This window comes from Bos indicus, chromosome 13 (assembly GCF_029378745.1).
Source record: "Bos indicus isolate NIAB-ARS_2022 breed Sahiwal x Tharparkar chromosome 13, NIAB-ARS_B.indTharparkar_mat_pri_1.0, whole genome shotgun sequence".
Classification (NCBI taxonomy): domain Eukaryota; kingdom Metazoa; phylum Chordata; class Mammalia; order Artiodactyla; family Bovidae; genus Bos; species Bos indicus.
In genome coordinates, this window is record NC_091772.1 from 17,962,750 (window position 1) to 17,975,410 (window position 12,661).

The 12,661-nt window shown below is 47.8% G+C and overlaps 1 protein-coding gene across 4 annotated transcripts in view; it reads right to left on the reverse strand.

Annotated features, from left to right (window-relative positions):
* PDSS1 (decaprenyl diphosphate synthase subunit 1) overlaps positions 1-12,661 on the reverse strand; it is a 43,966-nt gene that overhangs the window by 3,288 nt on the left and 28,017 nt on the right. For 2 of the 4 annotated variants that reach the window (XM_019972967.2, XM_070802011.1), the window contains exons 8-10: positions 5,960-6,040; positions 5,752-5,865; positions 440-520 (exon numbers count right to left, since the gene is read on the reverse strand). In XM_019972967.2, the coding sequence (XP_019828526.2) occupies positions 440-520; positions 5,752-5,865; positions 5,960-6,040 (276 nt within the window). Of the gene's footprint in view, positions 1-439; positions 521-3,621; positions 4,049-5,751; positions 5,866-5,959; positions 6,041-12,661 lie in introns of those variants that run through there. The other 2 variants (XM_070802012.1, XM_070802010.1) reach the window with 2 other exon arrangements.

Consider the following 12,661-nt stretch of genomic DNA (forward strand, 5'->3'; position numbering starts at 1 on the left):
CGGGCTTCCTGACTTCAGACTGTACCTACTCTACAGCTATAGTAATCGAGACAGTATGATACTGGCATGAAAGCAAATGCAGGTCAGTGGCAGAGGATGGAAAGCCCACGCACCTATGGTCACCTCATCTCACAAAAGAGATGAGACTATACAGTGATTTTCAGTCTCTTCAGTAAACACTGCTGGGAAAACTGGACAGCCTCATGTAAAACTAAATTAGCAAGGACACTCCCTAACACCACACACAAAAATAAACTCAGAATGGATTAAAGACCTGAACATAGGCCAGACATAATAAAACTCTTGGAGGAAAACATAGAACACTCCCTGACCAAACTTGGTCTTGCATCTAAAACTCGTTACATTAATTTGGTTACCAAAGGACTCTTCCACTGCACCATACCTACTGTTGCCACTCTTCCTTTTGAAATCGTCTCACCTGTAATACGTACTGTAGCGCTCTGTCCACGTCTCCTGGTGAACCGAACCGTCTCATTATCATAGCATTCATTTCTGGGAACTAACCAGAAAGAAAACCTATTTAGAGCTCTTGGGAGAAATCAAATGTTAAAGCTTCAGTTTGTAAGAACAGGTTAAAAAAAGAAGATGATCAAAGGTTTAAATGATGGGGGTGGGGGAGCAGCAAGCTGTACCAATTACAGCAGCAGAGTGAAGAGGATGCCTCCTTCCAGGCCCAGCGACGAGCCACGCCCTGAGAGGTGCCTCGACCAGTGCTCACTCTGCCGCGTGTTCTCTGCTGGGTCCAACGCTGAGTGAGAGGGGAGGAGCCAGCGTGCACCCCGACAGCTGCTGGCTTCCCTCAGGGTCTCAAGCTCTCGGCTGCCCAAGTCACTGGGGGCCCACTGGGCCTCTCCCCTGAAGTTTCTGACTCAGCAGCCATGGGGCCTGAGGGTGCCCTTCTAGTGCATTCCCAGGGGATGCCGGTCCTGCCTACAAACTACGAAAATCAAATCACCGGCCTAAGACGAGGATGAGCCTTGTGCTTTTTAGTCCTAAACTGCGTCTCACTTGAGAGAGACACCAGTCTCTGAGCAGAGGGACTCCCAGGAAAAGCTCAGCTCATGGATGGACCAGGGCAGCACTGCTAGACGCCCACCGGCCCTGCAGTCAGCTGGGGAGGCTTCCGGTGCAGCTGCCTGGATCTGCTCCCTAAGGTTCTGACTCAGCTGGCTTGGGGTTTGGCCCCGGCGTCATATTTTAAAAACTTCGGGCATTTCTAATATGCAGCCAAGGTTGAGAATCATGGAGTTAGAGGAGACCAAGACAGAAGCGGCAGTCAGGTTACTGGAGTGAATTCTAAACACCAGTTTAAGCAGATGGCAGTTAAGAGGAAAACAGAAAACAGGTCCAAGGTGCAATGAGGAGAAAAATCTGTCCTGTAGTACTTAGCAACCAGGTAAGGGTACTGTCACCAGGAACAGAACCAGGAAGCCAAGACACCAAATCACTTCCTCCTCTAGACTCAAGCTCAGGGCCTGCCGCTGCCACAGCTGAGCTCCTCCACCTCGTCTATGTTAGGAAGGAGCCAAGCTACACGATCAGAAACCTGTTCTAACAGCTTATAGTCCGTGAAATGAGGTTACAAGGTGTGTGGTTCCGGCCAGGCAGTGCTCAGGGCAGTGGCCAGTGCTCCCCTGGCAGGGCGCCTGGGGGATGAAGTCAGCTTTGTCCTGGAACCACCATGGTGTTAGTAATCCTGGAAGGGAAAATAGGTCACACAGAAAAATCTCAACTAGATGGCAGCAAATGACGAATGAAGAATGTTCCTTTTGGAACAAAGTACGTGTCCAGACAAAGGAGAGGCGGCTGATAACTTTATGAAATGTAAAGAGCGGCACCTGGTTAGGTCTTAAAGGAAAACCAGTGATTAGTTTCAGGTACTGGTCTTTTAAGAACCAAAAATGTAAGTTTCATAGGAAAGCTCCCATCAGTCAATTTTAGTGGTAAGAGTCAAACCAAGTAGGGTCTCAGTTACTTAACACCACATTTCACAACTGGATTTCTAGAAGGCTGCGTATCCTCAAAGCTAATGTGATACTGGTCCAACAACTGGTAAAACTGCCTTTTTTAGGGGAGATGAGCATTTTCCTGCAGTACCAACAACTGGAGTAAAATATGCTGATGGGATGGTTTCTCTTGATTCCTTTTACTATGAAAAGCACTGAGAAAGCAAAATTTGGGGGAAAAATTTTTTTTTTCCATTGAGTGTTGACTACATCTTTCCTTTGAAGCATGAAGTATATGCAGTTTTAATATGCAAATATCAAACTCTTCCCGTAGGCGTTCCTGTTCCAGAAACTTGAGAGAATTCATGAGAAATGCACCAGGCGGGAGGAGTGCCGGCCTGCCTGCAGACGCACTGAGACAGGAAGGTTCTTCTTGCCTGGGCTCTGATCTTAAGAGGATGTCACCTGTGGCCGAAATCAGAGTCTTGACTGTGAGGTCTGTCCGTAAACTAATGACAAAAGGTGGTCGGTAAACTGTGGTGTGCTTGTTACTCAAGCAAAAGTTGGGGGTGACTCTAAGGCGGCAACACTCACAACAATAGCAGAAGCCCGTGCAGCTGGTGCGGGGCTGGTGGTGGTGGTGTCGGCAGTTGGAAGCATGACTACAGGTTGACATTTAGGTCTGCTGACTGATCACAGAAGGAAGAGATGCAGAAGAAGGAAGGAGAGAGCTTTTCAAGGGTATTTGGGAACAAATATAATCTCACCAAAGAAGAAAACAACTTCCATTTGGTTTCTGAAGATCCTGAAATCCAATCTCTATTCTTTAAAGGTTTACTTTAACGTTAAGGTTTGTGTCTTTTATAGATAGTAGCATGTGTACACATGCACATGGAGCGTGCTGCCATCTCCGGGACTGCCCCAGAGACGTGGAAGAGTTTCTTTAATTCCCAGTGGACTGAAAAACCCCTTCTGAGAGATTTTAAAAACAGTGAGTTCCAAACAGAAGGGGTTTCTATCAACAAACTCCCAACTGTAAGACAAGTCAGCATGCTAAATGAAAGGAATAGTGGTCTTCCAAAGTTGCTTGTCTTGGTGCAATGAAACTCAATGTTCTTAAGTGGAAAAATTCAAAAATTAATCTGCAAACAAAACACACCTACCTATGGAAAAAGATGACAGGCATCTTGGAATTACTCCACTAAATGGGCAAATAGCAAAGGCTTGACACGGACTCCTGAGTGTCTTCAGAGCCTTTCCAGCATGGGAGAAGCCAGTTCCCTGCTCTGGGTGGCCTCTGGGGGCTCAGACAGGCCCTTTGGACACCAGCGCTGATCCCCACAGGCAGCAGCAGTAATACTGAGCATGTGGGGACATGACACTGGTCTGAGAGGATGCAAAGCCTGCTGTACCATTTACCCGAGGCTTCCTTCTGGCCAAGTCTGAGCATCACTTTCTTATTTGCAGAAGGGACATACGACCTACCCACAAAGGAGCTGTGAGATCAGAGGTTAAGAGCAATGCGTTTGCCTTCAGTGGAGATACTGCACAGTCTCATGTTATTTTATGGAAACTGTTTTATCCCAAGTCAATTTTAGGCCCACAAATCTTGACAAATTTCTGACCAAGAATCTTAATTTTTGACAGTGTGAACTAGTAGAGCCTGGACATGATGTTTTATTTGAAAAGAACTAAAACATTTGACTAACAGTAGGCCCGTGCGCCTCAAGACAGAAAAGTCAGTCTGCTCAGGAAACAAGTCCTGTCTGGAGCGTCATCCTGCTCGGCCTCACTCCAAAGGCTGTGCCTTAACTCCTTTTCTGGGCAGGTGGGAGAAGCCTGGCCAGTGAGGGTGAGTCGCGATGCTGGGGCGTCCCCGTGATACACAGCTGTGCTTTCGTACACTGCATGCTTTTGTTTGTCCCTTTTCCTTTTTTAAAAGACCATCACTTCTTAATCTCGTAGACAACTGACAAGTCCATCTGTGGGAGTGCTCCACTGCCCTCCGATGTCACTCCCTCCATATCTGCAGGCAGAATTAGTGATACTCCTTCGAGGATAGGAAAGTAAATGTGTTTCTTCTGAAATAGATTCGTGGTCAAACACAATCAGAAGAGGCAAACACTCCGCATCCTAAGGTTGAAGTGGGACCCTGCTGTTAACTGAGTCCCAGGGGCTCAGGACAGTTAGGTAGGCTTGGGGAGACTTCTGACGGCACAGCCCCCTGAGACTTTCAGCAGACTGCAGGCTTCTTTAGGGAGAGGCGCGTTCCCCAGGCATCCTGATAGCCCAGGGACCAGGGCTTGTGGCTGGGCCACAAGAGTGCCGGGCCCAGCTTGTGGCTCCTCACCCTAGTTTTCCTCACTGGGGCCCGGGAAGGAGCCGCGGGTCTGCAGCCAGTGCTGCCTCTTTCTAATCAGAGGCGTGGATTACATGGACGTGGCTTGTGAATCCTCTGCTTTTTTGAGCTCAGAGTTAAAAAAAAAAAAAAAGTCCCTCACTCACGCTTTAATGCACACAAGGTGATCTGGCAGATTTCTGTCAGAACGTATTGCTCTGAATTCTGGCTGGGCAAGTCAGAAGAAAGGAGCCACTCCTAGCAGCCCTCACACTTCTCACCTCTGCCTCAGCTTCCCGAGGGGCCACCCAGAGCCTGTCCCCGGCCTCGCTCTTCTGTCCCCTGCTGCCCCCAGGCACCCGCCTTCTCTGAGTATCTCCCTGTGTATGGCTAAAAGATAAGACTGTTTTCTTATACCAGAAACTGAGCAAAAGCAAGGTCACTGGTTTTTAGAATATCAAAATGGATCCAATTTTTAAAAATCTGACCATAAGAAAAAACAAACACAAATGGAATCACTGAGGTCTATGGAAAACATGAGTTATCTTTGTAAATTCTGAGAGAAATGGAGGCAAAATCTTCAGCAGACGACAAGTTACAACATTCTGAACCAAAGAGCTAATTCTAAATTTCACAGCCTGGTGATGAACATTTAGCTTTGCTAAGTAATGAATTAAACATGAAGATGAAAATCTATTAGAAAGAAGTCCAAATACCAGCTAATGTCCTACTTCTTTCAAAGAGAGCATTTGGCAAGCCAGAAGCAGCGTGGCCGGGGGCCAGAGCAGGATCTGGACGGGTCCGCCCTGCAAGTCACTGAGGCTTCTCCGAAGCTTCCAGTTTTTCATGCATATTAAGGGGAAGATGATGGAAGCTTTACTTCCTTCCTTAATAGACAGCCCCTCAATCTGGACCAAGAAGAAACTGTGGTCCCAGTGCATCCCTCTGCTCTTGACATTTTTGAGGCAATGGCAGAGGCTCGCTGAGAGCAGCCAACAGTCCGGTTAAATTTCTAGAACTGGAGAATTACTCCTGCTGGGGGCCTTCCTGTGCCTGTTTAATGGGCTCTGATGCACAAAGTCCAGCCCTATAATGGAGATGTGGAAACTGCCTACCCTGTCAGTGCCCAAGACACACAGAAATGATCGCAGTGTTTCCTTAAATGCACATGGCACTTAATGCACACAGTATCTCCATGAATATCATCCTTACAGTGGCCCTGGAAGGAAGCTTATAATCTTCTCCATGTTACAGACAAGGAACCAGAGTTCAGAGGCAAAAATGACTGGCTTGGATGCTTCAGTCCTGTACTTGGGATCACATCTAGAACTCTGGTCTATTAGAAACGCTCCCACCTCATCTAACCTTCCCATCAGCTATGCCCGGCAGGTACCGGTCTCACAGGGCCTCCCGGAAGTGTGTCCCAGGCAAGTGCATAAAACCTACCTGCTGACATGCAAATAAGACGGGGCCAGTGGCTAACCCAAGCTTCAGGTCAGCTGAAGTCGGTTTGCCCATCTGTTCAGAACACGAGGTGAAGTCCAGGACGTCGTCTATCAGCTGGAGAGGAAGAAAGGGCTGTCACAGCCCCGCCACACCAGTATCCCCACCGCCATGCCCGCTGGACCGCACCCCTCCAGAGCAGTAGACCAACCTGAAAAGCGATGCCCACGTTCTTCCCATACTGATAGGCAATCTCATGCACCGCTGGGTCAGGGCATCCCAGGACAGAGACCTGAAACAGAGGATCCCGAGGTAAGCTGCTGGAGGGCAGACGCAGGGTGGCGGCCCCACGGGGATTCACACCACCTCCTCAGGAAAGGGGCCCTGAGGCTGGGTGTGCAGCCAGGAGAGACTGCTCTCAGGAGACCAATCACAGAGTGCCTGTGTGTCTGACCTATGGAATAAAGGACTTCAGTCTCAGACTGTTTTTTTAAATTTCAAGAAAACTCGCCTTTCCCACCTCTTTTCACTAGACAGGCCATCTTTCCCACCGCTTAGGGAAAAATGAGATAGGACTAGACCACTTCTGCAATGCGGGAGACCTCCGTTGGGAAGATCCCCTGGAGACGGGAAAGGCTACCCACTCCACTATTCTGGCCTGGAGAATTCCATGGACAGTCCATGGGGTTGCAAAGAGTTGGACACGACTGAGCGACTTTCAAAAGAAAAAAAAAAGACCAGTTCTGCTAGTCAGTCTTTCTGACGTGCAAACCAAACAGACTACAGTATCTGAAATGCTGTCTTCCAGTGCCTGGCAAACCTGGTCCAACTGCTGGCATTATTTTTATTTTTCTACTGACTTACCCTTATTTTAGGAGTAGAGATCTGATCTAATCGTACACAGGATGTGGCCATACTTCATTTCCCCATTTGTAGTCCTTATAATCATTTTTGTTGATTTCACTTGATTCTGAAAAGCTGTTTTTTCTTGGTGTCTGTACCAGCCTCAAGCCTCACGCTTCAGACACAGGTGTGGTTCTTGCGTTACCTAAGGACAGTCCCCGGTCCTACCGTTTCCATGCTTCTCTCACAAGAAGTCAGGTAACTGTATAAAAGCTTTTTTCCCTGGTCACTGAGGGAGTAGGACTTCTAAGTCTCCTGTAAAACTCAAAAAGCCCAGCTGGCACTGGTTACTCAGCACTTTTCCCACTGCTCTGCTAAGCATGCAAAGCAGGCCCAGCCACACTTCAGAGAAGGGGGGTGGGGTGGGGGAGAACACTCCTCCAGGGGAGAGAGGGCCTGGACTGGCCCCGAGAGCCAGACAGAGCTCTTCTGGGCCTCCTGTCTGACCTCAGCCCTCACCTTCGTCGGCCTCTGGGGACACGGGGGACCCTGCTGGGCACAGGCAGGTGGGCGCCACAGTGACCTGGGCCTCCCGTCTGACCTCAGCCCTCTCCTTCGTCGGCCTCTGGGGACACGGAGGACCCTGCTGGGCACAGGCAGGTGGGCGCCACAGTGACCTGGGCCTCCTGTCTGACCTCAGCCCTCTCCTTCGTTGGCCTCTGGGGACACGGGGGACCCTGCTGGGCACAGGCAGGTGGGCGCCACAGTGAGCCTGGGGGGCTGCTCTTCTGCCCCTCAGTTACCACGTGACCTTCGTGATCCTGTCTGTGCTTCAGTTTCCTTGTCTGTAAAGCCAAGGCTCACAAGCGCCCACAGCAGAGGCTGGAAGGAGGACACGTGACGCCACCCATGCTCTCTGCACACCGCGGGCGTCTAGCTGTAACCCCGAGTGTCTGCCGAGACTGTGACCAGCCCTCCTCCTCCGCTGCTGTGCCTACAGGAGCCGGGGAGTGTCCTGGTCTGCTGCCGCAGCCGGAACACATAACCTGAGCAGGTTTTCAGGGACTGAGTGAAGCCCATGCCTGTGTCATGTTTGGTCATGTGTCCTCGATAAAAACGCACACGTGGTAAAAGGCCAGGCGGCCGCTCACTTGAGTGAATGAAAAACTGAACTGCTCTCAACAGCAGAGACCTTACCACCGGCAGGCACTGACCCACAGTGGGCTGTAGGGAGGGATCCATGAGACCACCGGGGGAGACAGTGCAGAAATTGTGAAAGAAGTCAAGAAGTGCATCAACCTGGCTGAGAGAATGAGTGCATAGCCAGGCTCGGGCAGCCTGGGACATGCTGAGCCCAGAAAACAAAGACATCCCCTTTCTAGACAGAAATAACTCGTAAAGCAGTTCTGTAGAGGGTGATGCTATTTCCTATGCACAAAGCAGCACAGAAATACAAACTTCCTTCCTGAGAAGTCGATTTTTAAAAACGCCATTCTATTTCTAAACTCAGTGGATTAAAATGTCTGGAGTACATAGGATAAGCACTGTGCCTCATCTTAGATCTCACAACAGCCTATAATACCTCTTCTGGGGCTGATAAGGGTAAAAGTCAACAACCACTTAGCACTCTGCTGGGCACTATCCTGAGATTTCTCACGTTGCCACTCACTGAGGAGGCCGGCGCCGAGACACAGCGGAGACCAGGTGTCACAGGATGAGGAGGTGGCGAAATCAGGACCGAACCCCAGGCGGTCTGCCTCAGATTGGTCCCGATCACATGGATCTGCTGCCTTTAACGGGCCTCAAAGTCGAGGCTCAGAGAGGCCGGTCATGGCGCTCAGGAAGCAGAGAGCCCTGAGTTCGCCTCACCGCCCCCGCAAAGCCAGGCAGTAAAGAGACACTGCTGCTCAGATTGCCCAAGATGGCGTGAAGAGCACCCCTCCCCTGCTGCCCCTGCCCCGTGAGGCCTGTCTGACCAGGAAAGTCAGAAGGGACACAACCCAAACCAGAAAGGGGGCAGGCTGACACGCATGCGTCTCGTCTCAGCCTCAGAGTCGCCCCCCACCTGAGTCCTGGGGAGGGTGGAGCGGAGCTCAGCTAACTGTTCTGTCTGAAGCAGGTCCACAGCCAGGCCACAGGGCGCACGAGTCGAGGGTGGGCGGTAAGGACCACACCTCTCAGGAGACTCCTCTGCACCTCGCCTCAAAACCAGCAGAAAGATCACATCGACAAGGGCACAGCCCTTGGCATCTATCGAGCATCTCTGTCTCTAAAAGGAGTGTTTACATCACTATGAGAGTTAATATACGTACTGTGGTCTTATTTATTAAAAATAATGGAGATTATTGGAGCTCCACCATTATATTAAAAAAATACCAAAACAGGTGGGTGTCAGAAACCAATGGAAAACACTGGGAGAAAACTTTTTCAACATAAAATCACAGATAAAGGGTTAATGTTCTTCATATATAAAGAACTTTTTAAAACTGAGGAGAAAAGACCAACCACCCATCAAGAAAATGGGCAAAAGACATGAATATACAATTCACAAAAATTAAAGAACTGAAAACAGCCCTTCAGCATCTTAAAAGGAGTTCTACTTCACCAGAAAAGAGAGGTGTAAATTAGAACTCCATTGTAACACCATTTCTCATCTGTCAGACTGTCAAACACTCAAGTCTAAGGCTACATTTGGTTAGCGTGGCTGTGGGAAAACAGGCAACCATGTTAACCATGGGCCTTGGGCAGACAGCCCCTGGGAGGAGCACACAGCGGTTCAGTCCCCAGCCGACAGCTCTGGTTTGCCCGCCTCACACCCCTGCTTGGAGCTGGATCTGGGCCAACAGGTCCTGGGAGAGGCCGGCCACAGAGGCAGCCCAGGTCCCAGGCCACAGCCCAAGCTCCGCAGCCACGGTGCCCAGGCCCCAGCCCAGCCCACTCCACACCATGGCCTAGCACCACGTCTGCGACACACACACACCCAGCGTGCATGGCAGCAGCCTTACGAAGCCAAGACACGGAAGCAACCCAAGTGCCCAGCAATAGAAAACTGGTTTAAGAAGATGTGTATGTGTGTGTGTACACACACACACACACACACTGGAATATCCTTCAGTCACAAAAAGGAATAAAATACTGCTATTTGCAGCAATATGGATGGAACTTGAGAATACTATACTAAGTGAAGTAAGTCAGAGGAAAAATATTATACGATGTCACTTATATGTGAAATCTAAAAAATAATAAGAATGAATCATTAAATACAAACCAGAAACAGGCACAGCAAACAAACTTATGTTTACCACTGGATGCAGGGATAAATTAGGAATATGGGATTAAGAGACAGAAACTACTGTAAGTAAAACAGATAAACAACAAGGATTTACTATACAGCCAGAGAATTATATTCAATACCTTATAATAAGCTATAGTGGAAATAATCATATATATATATATATATAAAATCACTGAATCATTTTCCTATATGCCTAAAATACAACTACATTTCAAATTGAAAAAAAAAAAAAGATTCTCGACAACTAAATGCAACATGAGATCCTAGACTAGATCCTGGGCCAGAAAACAACGTTCCCACTTGTTCTAACAATATTATGAGAGCTACTAACATTTGAATAAGGACTACGTGTAGACTAGATAAGAATATCATATAAAAAGTAGGCGTTCTCCAGCTCTGACTCACAACCCGAGGCTCTGGGGCGGCCCTCTGCAGCTTTGACAGTAGCTCACTGATTCCAGGCCACATGCAGCACTCGAGAGAACAGAAATTCAGGGGAAAAACAAACGAGAAAATGAATGAATACATGAATCTGCAGGGTTATCATACCCAGTTCTGGTTCAAATCTCCGCTCAGCTACCGTCTGACTGGAAAACACTGGATGGGCTGCCAGACCCTCTGGCCTCATTCCCGTGAGGCTTTCTGGGGAACAAGGCACAGTGCTCACGGGTAAACTACATAATGTATTTTGCGTGACTATGTACAGAAACAAAGAGCCAATCACCTTTTAAGATTACTTCTATTTTAACATCAGTCAGTGTCCCAAAACAATCCTGAACAGCCCTCTCTTAGATTTAATACCATTTTTCATTAAACAGTCCTTAGGACAATGAACTGCAAGCTGTGAGGTTTCCTTCAAATTGCCATGACGTCCTGAGGTTCATTAGTTCTTCTCTAATGCTTCTGATGTTTAAATTCTTACCCCTTCTTTTTGGTGTCTCTAATTTGCTTTGCGTGTGTTCTCTCAGAGCCCACGTGTCTGCGTTTAAATACCAAAACCACATAAAAATAGTTTTGAATATATAACACCTCTGGAACATCTCTCCCCATAGGCACTTATATATAAAAACTTTTATTCAGGGAGCTCACACTAGCATCCTGCTTTATTAATTCTAACAGCTCTGGAGCTCAGGAATAAATCACAAGAAAAGTGGCAGTTCAGGGCTGATGGCAGCCTGCCTCCTAGTGGACAGCCTGAGACATTTCATTTTTAATGAGGTCCACCTGTACCTGCCTACCTGTGAGGGACCAGGCCCTCTTTATGAACGAATACACGTGCGGCCCTGTCTTTGGCTTCCTAAGCAGAGGACAGCGAATGCAGTCTCTCCTCGATGGCGTGGCTCACTGAGTGCGCGCTCCCGTTCTGGCTCCGGGGCAGCAAGCGCCGCTGCCCTGTGGAATGTCCACTCTGCGGACAATGACCCTCAGTGTTTCAGATCCAACTGCCCCACTAACGGCTGTGCTTCTCTCTCTGCAGCCTCAGGCCTGGGACGATTTCACTGTCACCTAACACACTAGTGAGCCTGGGTCTCCAGCTGCATGGAGACATTGGCCATCAAGGGTATGATGAACAATGAAACATCAATGTTCTTAAGATTAATTAAGATTGAAGGCCACCATTTAAAATTTTTCTTTTTTCTAATTTAGCATTCTCGGGCCTATCCTATTTTTGTCTCTCTTTTTTTAGAAAACCACACTCACAATTTCTGGGAAATTAAGAAAAAATGCTCTTTCAATAAAAAGACAAAAATGGCTGAGATTGTGGCCATCATGGTCTACATAATTCACATTCCTTTGGGTTTTAATTGGGTCTTTTTAGGAAGAAGTGTTGTCTTCATTCTTTTTTGGCTCAATTACAATTACACATTTCTTGATACTTTTCCAGACACATTACTGGCAAGGGGCTTTTTCACCTAAGAGGCCTGAGAAAAAGCTCTCTTCAACTGTAATTATGTTAAGAGTGTATCATGAGAGCAACTGACACGTGCCCCTTAGCAGTCTCCCCTTCTTGCTGCTTTAATCACAGGGACTCTTACTTGGCCCAGTTTTCATCCTGCGTCTCTGCTAGGCTGAAAGACGGTCAGATGAATAATTCTAGGTAGAGAACTGTCTCTCATCCGTGGGCTAGCACTGAATGATTAAAGACAATATTGATTTTTAAAAAAGGAAATTATGTGAAGAGTGGAGGGAAGGCCATGAGAAAGCAATGGGTACAGAAAAGTTATGGTTCAGGCTCAGCTGATACTCAGAAGCAGAAGGACTTTTTTATAGTCCCTAGAACTGGGAGGGATTTATTACTCATAGAAAAGGACACAGAACACTGGTACAATCTGTTAGTCGGATATTTTCACCCAGGTCAATATTTAAGAACACAGCAGAGCACTTTATAACTTTTTACATGTAAAATGTACAAAACGGGGTGTGGTAACCATGAGGGAGACCATTTAGTTGTTCAAAATGTTGCACCCATTTGGAAATCAGGTTGGGGAATATATTAGAAAGCTTGTCTTGATTCGACTCCTAGGAGGAAAGATAAAAAGTTGATGCCTAAACAGCAAAAATGAAAACCACAGCAGAAGTTCTCTGCTGTCTGGGGATGCAATTCTTTTCTCAATTACTCTTGGGATTTTGGTCACTATTTTAAGATTTTCCAGTGCAACTTTTTCTATGAGAATTAGCTCCCAAGAAAGAGCTGCTCCTGCTGCTAAGTCACTTCAGTCGTGTCCGACTCTGTGCGACCCCATAGACAGCAGCCCACCAGGCTCCCCCATCCCT